Source organism: Bolinopsis microptera, chromosome 6 (assembly GCF_026151205.1).
Source record: "Bolinopsis microptera isolate Bmic1 chromosome 6, MBARI_Bmic_1.0, whole genome shotgun sequence".
Classification (NCBI taxonomy): domain Eukaryota; kingdom Metazoa; phylum Ctenophora; class Tentaculata; order Lobata; family Bolinopsidae; genus Bolinopsis; species Bolinopsis microptera.
In genome coordinates, this window is record NC_087077.1 from 1,371,721 (window position 1) to 1,388,598 (window position 16,878).

At 39.6% G+C, this 16,878-nt stretch overlaps 3 protein-coding genes across 3 annotated transcripts; 1 reads left to right on the top strand and 2 right to left on the bottom strand.

The window, feature by feature from the left end:
• Positions 1 to 719: 719 nt before the first annotated feature.
• LOC134816870 (conserved oligomeric Golgi complex subunit 5-like) lies at positions 720 to 10,625 on the bottom strand. The gene is made up of 13 exons (XM_063825870.1): positions 10,593 to 10,625; positions 7,969 to 8,103; positions 7,734 to 7,832; positions 7,205 to 7,591; positions 6,743 to 6,894; positions 4,077 to 4,467; positions 3,740 to 3,920; positions 3,262 to 3,392; positions 2,790 to 2,914; positions 2,048 to 2,513; positions 1,602 to 1,770; positions 1,283 to 1,331; positions 720 to 1,009 (listed from the first exon to the last, which is right to left on the bottom strand). Coding segments are annotated over exons 2-12 (2,235 nt in total). The 5' UTR covers positions 8,101 to 8,103; positions 10,593 to 10,625; the 3' UTR covers positions 720 to 1,009; positions 1,283 to 1,329.
• On the bottom strand, positions 8,260 to 8,773 carry LOC134817329 (small ribosomal subunit protein uS17-like). The gene is given in 2 exon segments (XM_063826463.1): positions 8,260 to 8,613; positions 8,616 to 8,773. Coding segments are annotated over 2 exon segments (477 nt in total). The 5' UTR covers positions 8,767 to 8,773; the 3' UTR covers positions 8,260 to 8,287.
• Positions 10,626 to 15,280: 4,655 nt separating the features above from the next.
• LOC134817327 (mediator of RNA polymerase II transcription subunit 7-like) lies at positions 15,281 to 16,787 on the top strand. The gene is made up of 4 exons (XM_063826461.1): positions 15,281 to 15,487; positions 15,653 to 15,972; positions 16,117 to 16,198; positions 16,361 to 16,787. The coding sequence occupies exons 1-4, from the start codon at positions 15,308 to 15,310 to the stop codon at positions 16,475 to 16,477; spliced, it is 699 nt and encodes a 232-aa protein (XP_063682531.1). The 5' UTR covers positions 15,281 to 15,307; the 3' UTR covers positions 16,478 to 16,787.
• Positions 16,788 to 16,878: the final 91 nt, after the last annotated feature.

Consider the following 16,878-nt stretch of genomic DNA (forward strand, 5'->3'; position numbering starts at 1 on the left):
TCTGGTTGGAAGGATTCTGAGCTCGGGTTGTCTGGAAATGCTCCAAGTCCACTTTCAGGGGTAACAGAATCTGTTATATTTTCAGGAATTAAATCAAGTCGTATCTCTTCGATTCTAGCTTTTTTCCTTTCGTTGGCTTCATTTTTTGACTCGTAATCAAATTGCTGCACCTGAACTTCTCTATGAAGTCTCAAACACTCATCTCGATCGAAATTTAGGTCTTCTTGAAATCGAGAAACTGACGATGAGCTTGAAATGGGTACACTCCATTGATCTAATACGTCACAATCGGCATTCTCCATAGGCTCAGTAGGCTCCTTATTTGAAGTGGAATCTGAATCAGAAAATTGCTCAATAGTGAGCTCCCCAGTACTTAAATCAACAGCCATCTGTCTCACTCTCTCCACATACAATGTCAGATCTGACAGCACCACCTCCCCACTGATAGGTATAAATACTACCAGCGGTGACATGCTCATTTGCCGGGCTACAACTACTAGCTTTTCATACAGAGAGAGCTGTAAGGCTGAGGTCCACTTTCTGTTTTTGAGAAGGTCGTTGATGATGAGTTGGCAGGAAGGGTTCGTCATGGTGGACACCAGGTCTAGCTAGAGCTGGAGAAGCAGAATTCTTAATCTGAAATTTGGCTGGAAGCGTTTAAAATCAAGAATTATAATTTAAATAACTTTTTAAGTTGGAAAATGCATTGAAACACACAATTTAATATACAATAAAATATCAACAGATTTAAGGATATTGGTGAAACATTCACAAATCAAATTTTACAACAACAAAATCCATTCTGAAATATCAATTCAATACAATTCGAAATAAATAAATAAACAACTCTCAAAATGTTCCATGCTTTAGCCGTGAAATTTACAAGATTCATGCGTCTGAATACCCCACACTGTTTATATACATTCAATACAGTATCCATGCACCTAGGTTCAACTGAAACTAAACTTTGAACGCCACATTTCGGGAAAGGAGAGTGCGGTTTCTCGTCCTGAGTGGAAAAGTAACGGTAATGATTAGATTGCAGTGTTGGTATTTAGAGAACGTAATGATTCTATCAGAATAGGCCAGGTTGTCTTTCTTTTCTCAGATAAGTGTTACATCTAAGCAACAGCAGGTTTGCAACGAAATTGTTCGATTTCAAAGCAAAACATGACAGTCGCTTAAAATGTTAGACACTTAAACTGAGATCAAAGTGCAAGGATGTGGTCATCATTTTATCTAAAATCATTCGAAATATCTATAGATTGGAAATTTAACTTACAGCTTCGGAAAACACCACAATTCGGGGAAGAAACTTTTAATGTCTCGTCCTGAAGTTGAAAAATGTCGATGAGCGTTAAATCGTGATTCTAGCAATATAAGGTTTTTATCATTTTATCAGAATAGGCCAGGTTGTCTTTCTTTTCTCAGATAAGTGTTACATCCAAGCAACAGCAAGTTTGCAACGAAATCGTAAGATTTCAAAGCAAAACATTCCTATTGCTCGAGACGTTAGACACTTAAACCAAGATCAAAGTGCAAGGATGTGGTCATCATTTAAAATCATTAAACTCTCCGACGAAAGAGTGATTCCAACTTACAAGTCTGAAGGAGTTGTATTATATTTGGATAGATGGGATCAAAGGAAGGAGCACCAGACTCCCTGATCATATCCTCGTACCACTGGATAGTCCCCTGGATCATATCAACCACTTCGTAAGGGTGCGAGTATAACCATGCTACGTATTGGGAGGGAGTCCATCCAGCTACCTGGGAGACAACGGATTACTTTTAGTACAAGGTAGGTTATCTTTCTCCAACAAAATATCTCTTTTTAAGGTAAAATAAAATAGGTGATTATATAAACATGAAGGCAGTAGTGAAAATATGTGAGATTATATAAACGAGTAACTTTTACCAGTTGTCCGTTCTCTTAAATCTACATTATTCTACTCCAATCAGTAGACTGAACTGACACTTGCCAATCCAGCTCCAAACTGGAGATGTTTTATGTTAAGTGTGAAACGTTTGGATTTGATTAACTAACCTTGTAGGGCGACAAAAGGGCGTCCCCAGCTCTTGAGAAAAGATGATTCAGCAACATAGGTCTTGGAACATTCCTCACCGTACACATATCCTCAACTGTCAGGAACAGAACAGCTCTGAACGCTCTGAGAACTTTAAACTGCTGGCTGACACTATGCTCGTCTAGCAGTCCCCCCAGGACTCTCTCCATCTCAGCTATATCAGTCGCTATCTTCATCTTACCCCCGTCACCTAGAGGTCTGACCACACACAAGTGATGGAGATAGAGGGATATGAGGGAATCTTGGAACTCTTGTAGTTTGGGGAGGATTGCAGATTTGTTAGACAGCTGACTGAGGTAGTTAGATACCAGGTGGGTTATGGCCTCCTCTACCAGGCCGATGTAAGTTGAACAGCCCGCTATGTCCTGCTTTTCAAACCCATAATCAGTGTCGTGGATTGTACTGAAGACATGCTCTATCTGGACCCTGAAAATGTTTTTTATTATTACCTAATTATACTAATTATTACCCTGCAAATGTTTTAAAAACTTAATTACAAAAACATTGTCGTTCCGCTTTAATTCCTAGCAGGCTGTCTTTGCCTGCTTGGTATTTATAACACGTTCTAGCTTATTATACTCTAAAAGGTATGTCTGACTGTCAGATTTAGCCAGTCAACGCGCTCGATCGATTAGAGTTTCACAACAACCATGTTGTTATGATAAAAACCAGCGAACTGTAGGAATATAAGACGACTCTAACTTGAATGGGTTGAGAAGAGAGTTAACATTCTCTGATATAACGTTCCAGACTTCAGTTCTACCAACAGTGAGATCAGCGGGTACTTCTTCTAGTTTACTGTGTAATGTACATAACACATTCATCACCTGCACAATTATATTATTGTTAAAATATCAGCGAGTCTTTTTGATTTTCAGTTCGTGTACATAGAATTTTAGAATATTGAAATTAAGAAGAAAATAACAAACAACACCAGACGGGGGGAATGCAACGTCAATTAATGTCAATTAATGTCAATTATTGTCAATTAATGTCAATTAATGTCAATTAATGTCAATTAATGTCAATTAATGTCAATTAATGTCAATGTCAGTTTTGGGTTTTTATGGAATACTGACATTAATTGACGTTGCATTCCCCCCCCCCCCCACCAGACGTCGTATAGAGTTAAACAAAACACAAGAAAGTCTGTAATGTTTGAGAGAGAACCCACCTGGATGTTTTTAACGTGGTACTGAGTTGGAGCGGAGGAGATATCATTCAGCCCGCTTCCGAAATGGACCAGATTCTCGCACTTGTTCAGAATATCCCGGATAGACTTTACTATGTTGTTCGTACTCAGCTCTGAGAAATTACGAGTGTTAAATTAAATCTATCAATAAAAAGGTTAATTGATACTTATTACTATACAATATATAAATAGGTGAATTTAACTTACTTAAAGTATGTGGTTTTATACATGATCTGACGAAGTAGTAAAAAGATACTTTAAGCCTGAAGGTGTGAGATCATATAAACGAGTAACTTAAATTACCAGTTATCCGTTCTCTTAAATCTACATTATTCTACTCCAATCAGTAGACTGAACTGACACTTGCCAATCCAGCTCCAAACTGGAGAGTCAGGTTCACTTACCCACGTTAAGAACTCGAACATAATCTAAAAAATGAGGTGACCATTAAAAAACTTACTTTTGAGTTCCTCGTCTCCTCTGGCGGCAGTTAGTTCGCTGACCATGATCCTGACAATACTCTCCATCTCGCTGGTCGAGGGAACTGTTTTACCAGGGAAGGCTATGTTTACCGGGTCTAACAGCCGGTTCAGGGATCGAGCCAGGTACGTACATTGGAATGGAGTTAGCACTTCTCGTATCTGAGAGAGTTGTATTGTGAGATGGAGAGTTATCATCAAACAATAGATGCAGTGATCAAACCGTCGAACATTGTATTATTTTAACTGTTACATTTCACCGAAGCTCACTGACGAATTAGTTTTCATGATAATAATAAGGTTTTGTCAAGTACTCACGTTTACATTTGGAAGAGTGACATCCTCCAGCCCCTCCACATCCAATTTGCTGCTAAAATGATTCCACAACGACACAACCAGTCTCAGTGCCTTTGGATACTCTAAATTGAGAGCCTGTTTAGCTGAACTATTGATATTTCTCAGCTCCTGCTGAAGCGCTGCACTTACAGCTGACACATAAGTTTGAATGGGTGTCACCCCGCACTCCTCCAACAGTGTTCTCTGGGTGGACGGGTCACGACGTCTCACTAGTGTCCTGTGGAGCACGTGGATCTGGTTAAACTGGGTGGTTATGTTGTTGCTCCACTTGTCGAGTGAGGTCCATAGGTTAGCTCTCCATGCTGCTGTGTTTGTCATGCTGGTACCTCCTGAGATTATTTGGTATTCAGATCTGACACCAGTGACATATACCCGGAGAAACCCAGAAACAGGTGAGAAAGGTGAATATAAAATATTTATAAAGTAATCATAAGTAGCGAAAAGGTGTGAGATCATATAAACGAGAAACTTTTACCAGTTGTCCGTTCTCTTAAATCTACATTATTCTACTCCAATCAGTAGACTGAACTGACACTTGCCAATCCAGCTCCAAACTGGAGAAACATGTTCTAAGGGGGGGGGGGTGTCATGTCCGTCTATGTCCGCCTATGTCCTGTCCTTTTTGGATTCTATGAGACAACGGACGTGTTTTTTGGGACATTGGCGGACACGGACGGACATTGGCGGACTCGGACGGACATTGGCGGACTCGGACGGACATTGGCGGACTCGGACGGACATTGGCGGACCCGGACGGACATTGGCGGACTTGGATGGACATTGGTGGACATTAGCGGACATTGGTGGACATAAGCGGACAAACATTTTGAGGACTGAAGGGTACTGAAGAGTACTGAAGAGTACTGAGGAGGATGGCTGAGAAGGATGGCTGAGGAGGATGGCTGAGGAGGATGACTGAGGAGGATGACTGAGGAGGATGACTGAGAGGGAGGTGAAGGATCAGGAAGACCCAGGAGGAGGAAGACCCAGAAGGAGGACCTAGGAGGGGCTAGGAGGAGGAGGAGGAGAACTGAGGAGGATGACTGAGGAGGAGGAGGACTCAGGAGGAGGACTTTGGAGGACTGAGAAGGAGGAGGACTGAGGAGGATGGCTGAGGAGGATGGCTGAGGAGGATGACTGAGAGGGAGGAGGAGGAGGAAGAGGAGGAAGAGGACTGAGGAGGAGGAGGAGAAGGACTGAGGAGGAGAACGAGGACCCAGGAGGAGGAGGACCCAGGAGGAAGAGGACCCAGGAGGAGGAGGACCCAGGAGGAGGACCCAGGAGGAGGAGGAGGACTGGGGAGGAGGAGAACTGTTGAGGACTGATGAGGAGGACTGAGGACGAGGAGGAGGAGTAGGAGGAGGACTGAGGAGGGGAGGAGGAAGAGGACTGGGGAAGATCAGGAAGACCCAGGAGGACCCAGGAGGAGGAGGAGGAGGACCCAGGAGGAGGAGGAGGACTGAGGAGGACTGAGGAGGAGGACTGACGATGACTGAGAAGGAGGAGGACTGAGGAGTACTGAGGAGGATGGCTGGGGAGGATGGCTGAGGAGGATGACTGAGGAGGATGACTGAGAGGGAGGAGGAGGAGGACTCAGGAGGAGGACTCAGGAGGAGGACTTAGGAGAAATGAGAAGGAGGACTGAGGAGAACTGAGGAGGAGGAGGAGGAGGAGGACTGAATAGGAGGAGGAGAAGGAGGGGGACTGGGAGAGGACTGGGGAGGAGGAGGAGGACTGATGAGAAGGATGAGGAGGAGGACCCAGGAGGAGGAGGAAGAGGAGGAGGATGAAGAGGAGGAGGAGGACCCAGGAGGAGGAGGACTGAGGAGGAGGACTGAGGAGGATGGCTGAGGAGGATGACTGAAAGGGAAGAGGAGGAGCAGGAGGAGGAGGACTCAGGAGGAGGAGGAGGACTCAGGAGGACTGAGAAGGAGGAGGAGAAGGAGGAGGACTGAATAGGAGGAGGAGGAGGGGGACTGGGGGAGGACTGAGGAGGAGGATGGAGGACTGAGGAGAAGGATGAGGAGGAGGACTGAGGAGAACTGAGGACTGAGGAGGAAGAGGAGGAGGATGAAGAGGAGGAGGAGGACCCAGTAGGAGGACCCAGGAGGAGGACTCAGGAGGAGGATGAGGACTGGGGAGGAGAAGGAGGAGAAGGAGGAGTAGGAGGAGGACTGAGGAGGGGAGGAGGAAGAGGACTGAGGAAGATCAGGAAGACCCAGGGGGAGGAGGAGGAAGAGTAGGAGGAGGAAGCATCTAAATGTTATTTCCATTTTTGTCCGTTTTTATCCATTTTTGTCCGTTTTTGTCCGCTCTATTTTTTGTCCGTTTTGAAAATATAGGGTACCGAACGGACAAAAACCATGATCCCCCTATAACAGCAAAAATTGAACATTTTATTTAGCAATTTAGGTGTCCATTAATGTCCGCCTATGTCCGCCTATGTCCGTCTATGTCCGCCTATGTCCGCCTATGTCCGCCTATGTCCGTCTATGTCCGCCTATGTCCGCCTATGTCCGTCTATGTCCGCCTATGTCCGCCTATGTCCTGTCCTTTTTGGATTCTATGAGACAAGCGGACATAGACGGACGTGACACCCCCCCCTCTAAGTAAGAATCCTAGCTTACCCGGAGCAGAGCCATTGTAAGATTGTTCGAAACTGCCGGAGAGAGCTGAAGCCGAGGTCTTGTTGGACAGAGCTGCACTTAGTTTGCAGAGTCTTTGAGACGACTAATTGTAGAGTTCCAATGCTGTTGAAAACTTGCAGTGCTGTGCTTGTCTGAAGGGAAGCATTGATTTTATAACTTGCTTAGCCAAGAAAGAAGATATTTGGCGGTTGAGATGATGAAACCATGATTTGGTTGAAGAAACTTAATACTCAACATACTAAACTCTAAACACGAAAGGAGCAGTAGTGAAAAGGTGTGAGATCATATAAACGAGTAACTTATGAATCAGTTACAAGCTCTCTTAAATCTACATTATTCTACTCCAGTCAGTGGACCGAATTGACACTTGCCGATCCGGCTCCAAACTGGAGAATCATGTTCACTCACACGTATTTTAAACTTGAAAAAATTAGTACAAACCTGATTTTGGTTGAAGGAGGAAAGTCCCTGAATCAACAACTGCTCAGCTTGAACCTCCATATTAGCTCTAGCTTTTCTCACCCATTCCAGGTCTTTGTCAATGACCTCTATCCCCTCCAAGTCACCATCACCATACAAATACTGCAGCTCATTAAAAGTTTGTGATGTCTTTGTTATCTCCTTGATTCCACCATCAAGTTGCTGCTTCAGCCTTTTCGTGAGATACTGTATACGTGTCACACGTCTCAGTACATCGCATGTTTTCTGTAGTCGACCCAGTTGCTGTGTTCTCATTGTCATTTGGTTGTAGGGCTCGGAGAGACGCTTTTTGATTGTCGTCATGGAGCGCTGTAACTGGTCAATTCTAGACTTGACGATTCCTAGGGACTGAAACAAAAAGGTGTGAAGATAGAAATTTACCCAGATGATTATCCAATGGGATAAACGTGGAATTCAATAAAAATTTAATAAACTTGAATTGTAATTGTCAGGTTAACTTGAATAATGAATGACATTTAATAAAACCAACCTCTTCAAGGATATCCATGCCAGTAGCCTGATTGATGAGATCTTCATAATGTTCAGAGACATGTTCTTCGAGAGCACAGTTCAATTTTTCAACTCCTCCCTAGTGATTGTGTAATTTAGTTAAGATGAAACTGCTGTTCTTATTATTTATTATGTCCTTAGGTGGAACATGTCTTTTAAGAAAGAATCTGTTAATATCACACACACTGTACTGACATGAACACACTATAACAAACCTGAAGTGCTTGAAGAGTCTGGCTGACGGTGGAGGAGGCAATGATCGAATTAGCATACTTCTCAGCATCGTAGTCAGTGCTCAGAAAACATTTATATGTCTCATCTTCTTCAAAGGTATCTAGAACATTCATTTACCTAAGTGCAAGTGTTTGGTTACTGTTTAGACGGCAGTTGACTGAGAGTTCACCTGAGAATCATCGAGACACGGAAACCAGAACTTGAAATCCGCATAGTCTGACCTTTTTAAATTAGGGAATGAAAGCACGCTGAAAGCAAGAAAATTCAAATAGTCATGTAATAAAATTAATCAACCATCATCTAAAATTTAGTGAACTTCTTCTTATCAGCTGCGGCGGTGGCAATAACCTTCAGGACATTAAATCTGACGGTCTTCGATAAAGGTCTGCACTGTCCAACTAAAACGGTGTCACCTTTGCCGACATCAAGGAAAGCTGGTGATACGTGAGCTGAAATGTTCTTGTGACGCTTCTCGAATCGGTTGTATTTCTTGATGTAATGAAGGTAGTCTCGTCTGATGGTCAGAGTACGCTTCATTTTCATGTTGTTAACTATGCCTCTCAACAGACGTCCTCGAATAGCTACATCCCCAGTGAAAGGACACTTCTTGTCGATGTAGGATCCTCGATGGCTTCCCTAGGAGTTTTGATTCCTAGACCAACATTCTTTGTCCACCTTACACCTTTACCAGTCTTGGCGACTTTAGCACCAGCTAGTTTCTTCTTATTCAGGAAGACCGCAGGCTGCTTCTGGAAAGCCTTTTCCGTCTGTTCAGACATGGCTGTAAGAGTGATTAAGTTAAAATATTTAAGTATTATTCCATTAACATCATCATTAAATTTGCTGCATTGCAAGTGCCCATGATAGCGGAGGTAAATATCACTTTCCATGTCATTTTAAGCTCGTGTAATTGCTGTGCATCACATGATTTAGATGATTGTTTGATATTTGTGATATATACACTGATAAAAACATCCAAGATAGAGCAAGGCTCGACGTTGCAACTAATAGTTTTTGGTCACCAGTTCTCAGGGCATTAGGAAGAAAGTATGCTGACTAAAAGTTGGAAGAAATGTGTATAACGGGTTTGTTTTTTCAGCACTCTCGTTTCCTCAAATAAAAAAGGTGTCTGACGAAAGTTGCACCTTCACTTTTTGTTAACTAAATTTTTGTTTTGCGATCAGATTTAAATGAGAAGGAAGGTAATGGACCTGATTCACAGCGATGATTGCAGAATGCAGGATCTATAGAGGAGAGGCTTCGCAAACTTTGCATTACATGTGTGGGAGAGGCAGAGCTCGATCATACTGATATGGACTGTGCATTGCTGTGTATCCATGCTTAAAAGTACCCCATTAACAGGAATCCGGACTCCCTTCTCAGCTCCATTTAATTTAGGTAGATTTTCCTGACAATTGTTCAAGTCGACTGCGGGAGATTACACAAACCTAATAAACTTTATGGAATTAATCCATCCTTAGATTGACGGTACATTCTATTTTAACTTAACCTGTTATCTGATTATTGACTGCCAGGAGGCTAAGTCTATATCAATTGATTAAGTGACGAACACTTCAATTCATTTACGACCATTTTAAGGCACGAATTGGTTTAATTCGTCAATTTCGTGACTCAATCATTTAGTAAGAAGCCGTGATAACCCCTTCATACTGAGCTTTGCTTATTTTAGTTCTTACATACTTAGGTTCGATTATGATAACCATTCACAAGAATTATCAGAGTAAAACGACTAGAAGTCTGTTTTACAACACAAATGGAGGGTGAAAATACTCTAGAGGGAGCTTTCGCTCTGCATCACAAGATACATAGTGCATGGAAAAAAATGATTTCGAAAGGAGGTGGGTCTGATTCAGACGAATACTGATGCTTGGAACCTTCAATTGTGACAAAATTTCGGGAGTTGCAGGAATTAGGATTTAAGCAGTGAAATTGTTATTAATATTATCATTCCGGTGGGGCGGGAGGTATGCCATCCATTCAATGTCAGGTAACTTATGTCTTTGATGTCCCTTATTGAATTGAAATTATCGATTAACTCAAAATCTGGAGTATTTACCTCTCTGAATACACTGTAAAAGGCATCTTGTCCGGCCGTGTAACTTTTGATGTGTGAATTAAATAAGTAATGAATCAGCGTCACCTACTCCAAAATGGTGCAGCTAAAATAACAAAAAGGAATTTACAGCGGCGAAGAATTCGATACAAGCATTCAAAATGTAGAACAAATTAACATAAAATCAAATCAAATTTTATCTATGATGAAAACTTTTAGTATAGAGGTTGTAACACATTCACATTACAAGACCAGCAACCAGGGCGAATCTAAAAAATTTTCTCATTGAGCTGCATGTAGCAATGATAAATCAAACTTGATTACAATCAATTTGGGCCCAAAAAGAAAGCAACCGTAAGTTACTTGTTGTTCCAAATTTGTTCCAAGACCGTAGACGTGTCCAACTTTGCGTGCATATTGGTAGGTTATTAACAAGTGAAAGGCTTAACTGAGGTCAACAAACTTTAAATTGTGCATTGGCGACTTATACAAGTGTTACTGGCCAAACTATCATCTTTCCCTCACTTTTCTCCTCAAATTATTTGTTATATAGTAGTGTTGAAAGTATTAAAACCTATATCATATATGACCCTATAAATTATTTTGGTACGTTGGAGGACTTCGCCGCTTCGACGTGCCGCACAAACTATCATTTTTACTTCGTATCGACTGACTAGATCGCTGCAGAGCAAAGATATGGAAGGGTTGACATCGTCAATCAACTTGGCACGCCAATCCTTATGCGCGGCACTATTTTAAAGCTTCTCTACTACTGCAAGAGAAGTGACTAGACTTGATACATGTTACGTATCACAAACATCAGAGAATTATATTCGGCGGCGCGCTCTTCGCGCGCGAAAAGTGTGAAGTGGCATGGAACTTACCTGAGGACCCCAGGATTTAATGTTGGTAGAGATTAGGCGGAATGACAGGCTGAGCGCGGCCCAGTAACATGGAACGTATGTCAACACTAGACTAACAATTTAAATAAAACAATAAACTTTAAACTTTCTTTGTACAAATTTAATTTAAAACATTAAAGCAAATCATAAGTTTATGAGTTTATTAAAAATATTTAATCATTAATATCAAATCAAAAATTTAAAATCTGAGACAACAGGTGTGGGATTAATTTTATAAATTTCAAATACAATAACGAAGTGATTCTTCAATTTACTTTTTTGTTGTGTGTAAAAAAATGTAATACATAATAAGTCGTAACTTTAATGGTTAACCAAAACATTAAACTCAATATTCAATATTTTTATTATGTCACATTTCACATAGTTCATAGTTAAGATATAAAATATAAATAAACCTTGAATCAAATAAATTTTGTTTCATATCATGTCACCAACTTAATTTTTGATAAATTAGCCATTTTAATTTTGATAAATTAGGTTCAACTAGTTAGTTCAATTAAATATAACAAGTACTTGTATTAGCGTTTTAAAGTATAAAGTAGTCAAACATAAAAAAGTCATGCACCAAATGAGCATTATGTTTTTATAAATTGTTTTACAACTTTTTGATTTGTAAAATGTGCTAAAATTAAATTTCTTGTTTCATTGGAAAACAAATTTTTGTTTCATAGATTGAAGATTGCAATTTAAAATTTCAAAGGCGAAGTTTTTAAAAACTGATATGTTAAATTACAATATTGATTATCTTAACGGGTAAATACTCGTCAAGTATTTGTTTTTAAATATTAAAGACTGTCGATGAATCCAACTTGGCGCTTGTTTTGATGATTATCAAGTACTCAATATAAAATATATTTTAATTCAGCTACATTAACATGCGCCTTGTTTAAAAATTGAGCTTGATTGACGATGTTAACCCATTGAGATCGTTGCTTTACGAAGCAGAACAACGATATTCGAAGCAAGAATATTAGTTTGCGCGGCGCGTCGAAGCCCTCCAAAAATGGAACCTGCTGTACACAAGGTTCCTCATGCTGCAGTTGAAATTTTTATTTTTGATTTTATACCTGCTAATCTCCAGAAATGCTGTATACCATGAAATCGGTTGTATCACGTGGTGACCCCCACGGTCGCTTCACTATAGTGGAGTAGAGACGCTACAGGGGGAGCCGCGCACTTCGTGCGCGGCGGGTCATACAACGTATGACAAGAAATTGGGGGACTTTGCACCTGATGAAATGGTTGCAGAGCAACGATCTGGAAGTGTTGACATCGTCAATCAAATCACTGTACTGCGAAAGATTCACGATGTCAATCCTTCGCAGCACAGTGGTGCATCTCGCCGATCTACCGAGAAGAATTATTTGATGCGCGGCGCGACCCGCTACAATGGCACGTCGATCTCAATGCACGGCGCTCTATTCGAGCTTCCTGCATTGTACGTGAGAGTTGGAGTAGCGAGTAACAAACTAAGAAGTCAGGTAAGTTGCTGCAAAATCGAACGAAACATTGATATACAAAATTGATATATTAAAAACGTACCATCCAATTGTTGGAGGCCGCGCATGTAATTTTTAAATTTTACAAATCGAGCGCTACGTTTTTTCAAGGTTTTGTAAAATACTTTTCAACGCTGCTTTTCATTTGTTTATGGGTGGATCTTTCGATATTTTCAGAGGTATCTTTGATACCCGAGGGAATAAGGCCAATTGATCTTTACTGGCAAGACTTGCTACTATGTTGGCCCACTTGCAATCATTCCAATTTGCTCTCATTCCCACTTGTATTCAATAATCATTGTGCAATGATTGTAGTTAAATATGAACTGCTGTCTTGTACAATATATCAATAATCGCCTTTGGTTACTTTAACAGCTTCGAATTTGACGTCTCCTGTGGTGGTGTAGTGGAAACTTCGATAATCTGTAATCGAATAGGGAAATTTATCCCTGGATGAGCTTCTGATTGTACAGTTTACAAGTCACATTCTCTGGAATGTACTGTAAAATATATCGATCAACGATCAACGCAAGAGTACAGATTGCAGAGGCATGGAACCACTGCACTGTACAAATAAACTGCAATGCTTGCTTTTGCGTCTCACCATATATACTGTGATGATGGTCAAGCTAGAGTAGAACCGTTCCCCTTGGCTATAAATTCCACTGTTAGATAATCTGAATAGAGGAAAATTTACAGAATGTTACCTTTTGCCTGAATGTAACCTTTTTGTCCTGTAATGCTTTGAGAGGCCTATTTGACATTCTTAATGAACCGATGAAACTATTTCTGGCTGTCATAAATAGTTTTATTTTACCGATCCTTCTGGTCATTTGACAAGCTGTGGTGCCAGGGATCTGAGAGGAGTCAGATGACTGAGAAGAGAAAGATCAAACTCTACGACTCACTAGTAGTATCAGTGCTCCTGTACAACTGCTGCTGCTGGGCCGTACCTCAGCATGTTCTAGAGTCTGTAGTGAAACAAATTTTAGTGAAACAAATTTAAAATTTTATCCTTTATTTTACAATCATAATATAATAATATTTATAAGCCTCCGTTTTGAAAGTTTTAAATTTTAATACATTCACATTTCTATTTAAAATTCAATTTTATGTACAAGTCAATAACTGGCCGCCAAAGCCGCGCATTCTTGAAAACAGGATTAACTTGATTATAGTTGTACGACTATGTAAATTTAAAACTATCCGTGGTTTTTTCTTTTAAATAAATAAGTTATAATTTTACCTAAGTCCAAAGCCAGCTTTGAAAAATTTACTATTAAATCATAATATATCGTCAACTTTAAATATTTACAATGCAACAATTCATTAATCTGTAAACACGCGTACTCCAGCCCATAAACGCATAAATTGTTATGCGGCTCAAGCTGAGCACGCACGTATTATTTTATACTGTTTGCTTTCTAATAAATATTGTGCCAATGTGTACGTCTAAATTGTAAACGTTCATGTTTTGTGTAAAGTGAATCCAATTGGGACTAGTGACAAGGATAAGGACCCAAGTGCCTGTACGGCTTTTTCGGACCCCTGTGGACCACTACTCTTGAAATCACTCTACAACATTGAACATCTATATCTACTACGTCATTTGGCAATTATTGTCATTAATCTAACTTTCTAATTAATTGCCGAGGGGGAAGAGTAAACGCTTCACATTAAAATTCAATATACAAAATTCAAAACCATCAATACGGTATTAAATATTATGGACAAATCTATAGATCTATTTCGTAGTCATATATTCACATGATTTGCTTTATATTATTTTAATACTGTAATGAAGTACAGTAGGATTTATGTTTCGAGAAAGAAAGGTTGCGGTCAAATTATTAACAAAAGTAAACAAAAGTCCATCAGGGACTCCGTGGAGTCGAAAAAGGTACACGGCCGCTGTCTGGTGCTGCTAGGCATTTATTGATCAAGATGTTTTATTGTATTGATTTATAATGATTCTATTGTTCGTGACTAATCAAGTTCTAAGTGGAGGTATAAAGTGCTGCTTAAGATACTTCGTCATCTCATGTCCAGTATAATGATTAAGATAGTATACAATACAGATTCAGTAGTTGACCCATACAGTTAAGTCCGTCATAACTCACAATCGTTAAGTCGTCTGTCAATTGTCAAAGTCGTTGTGTGTTTATTCGTTGAGATAGCAGTAAGATAAGATGTTACGCGCGCGCGCGCGTTTAATCCCGTCGACGTGAGATGTGACAATGAAAACGCCATAGAATTATTATTTTCGCGCGTTACGTAGAGTTTACCAGTGTGTAGATGTTGTTCAGAGAAAGCACCTCAAGCGCATCCTACACATCTATTGGCCTAGCTCAATATCTAACAAGGCCCTCTACGCTCGTACCCAGACCAGGCCCCTTTCCGAGAGAGTGGAAAAGGCAAGGTGGACAATGCTAGGTCATGTTCTACGCAGTGACAACGACACGCCTGCCTACCAGTCTCTGTTATTTGCTACACTAGGATGTCAAACGCTAAAGGGACGAGTGGGTAGACACAGGACTAATTTGTATGATATTATTGTGAAAAAGGACCTATTTAAGAGACAAATTTATTTGAAAAACGAAGATGATTTTACCAACTTAGTGAACTTAGCAAGAGATAGAGTAGGATGGAAGAGTCTATTTACTTTGAGACATATTGAACGAAGGAGTCATCGAAAGCGTAAATAGGCCAGCACTTTGCTGAGCCTCTTTAGGTGCTCTTTTGTTTATAGATGTTATTATATAACATTCTAATATTACTAAATATTGAATATTCTAACAGTTGGCACTGATTAGAACATGTACTGATGGTAATGGCTAGTACAGCTAAGGAGCCAGAAGCAGAGGAGAAGTTACTGCAGGTGACAGCTCCTCCTCCAAGTATTTTCTACAAGAAGTACACTAATGATGCTGTACAGAATGGAACTGCTCCTCCTCCTCCTTCTCCTCCAGATGGGGAGTACAACGCATTTGGGATAGCACACAATGTTAGACAAATATTCAATGCCATTATCATATTGTAGCATTGATCAAGATTTTACTTAAATGTTTATTTTGACAGAAAGATGCTTTAAGAGGCTGTAAAACAAAAATTTGTTTCTCCAAACTGATTTATTTAATTGATTCAACGTTAAACAAGTAACAATTTTCAGCCAGAAGACCCTAAATCAATTCTAGCTCCTCTACGGGAGCATGGTGTCACTCAACTTTATCAGGATGCTTCCAATGACATAAAAGAACTCAAAAAGCTGAACTCTTCCCTGGTTGTCAACTTCTTGGACTTGTTAGATATTTTGATTCAATGTCCATCAAGTCCTCTTAGAACAAAGAAACTGGAAGAGTTAGAGCTTCTTTTCTGTAACTTTCATCACTTAGTAAACAAATTCAGACCTCATCAAGCACTTGAGACACTAATTCAGATGGTTAAAATACAGAAGGATCAGAAAATAAACCTCATAGAACAGATAAATAGGTATATTTTCCTTGAAATATTTTAATTTCTTATGTTATAAGAATTTGATTTGATTTTATTTACTCAATTAACCATAAAAGTGAGTTTTTAAAAATTTGTTACATTCTTTACATGATGATCTAACATAAACATACTCCTCATCAGTAAAATGGAGTGTGCTCGTGCAGGACTGCATACTACAATCAATTCACTACCTTCCTCTCTTGCTCTCGATATTTCTTCTGAGGTTTGCCTTATATTGATAGTAACAGTTTTCTTCATTTGTCACATATCCTTGCATATCAAACATGGTCTCTTTAATCTACATCTTCTTTCTGTGATTAATTTTCCCTTATGTACCAATTGCTTGTTTTGGTCAATCATGTCACTATGTATCTACTTATTTCAGATGATGGATGAGTCAATGACAGATGACCCTGAGCGTCTCCACAATAATAAGAACGAATTTGATAATGTTTTATCTGATATCGAGATGTTGATAGATAGGGAACTTGGCAACACATGAGCTGAAGAATAAAGTTAATAAACGAAAGTATTTCGTTCTAATTTATCAATCACATCTGCTTGAGTCGATTACTTATTTTTGAGTTGAAGTGCAATTAATTATTTAAAAACGCTATAAGATTCTATTCGGTTGTTGAAAATTTGTTGGATTGATATTCATACTTTTTCACTGTTCTGGACAAATTTAATGAAAAGCACTTCAAGGGATAACAAAGTTTTTCCATTTGATGCATATTATTATATTCAGTTTATACCACAATTCTAATATTATATTATTCAATTTAAATTTTAATCGTTAATATTTAATTCCGAAAAATAATAACTGTGTTTACATGATAAAGAGGCTTACCCAAAGACCACCTAATTTATTATGTTACATGCCCAATTAAAATTGATTTATTT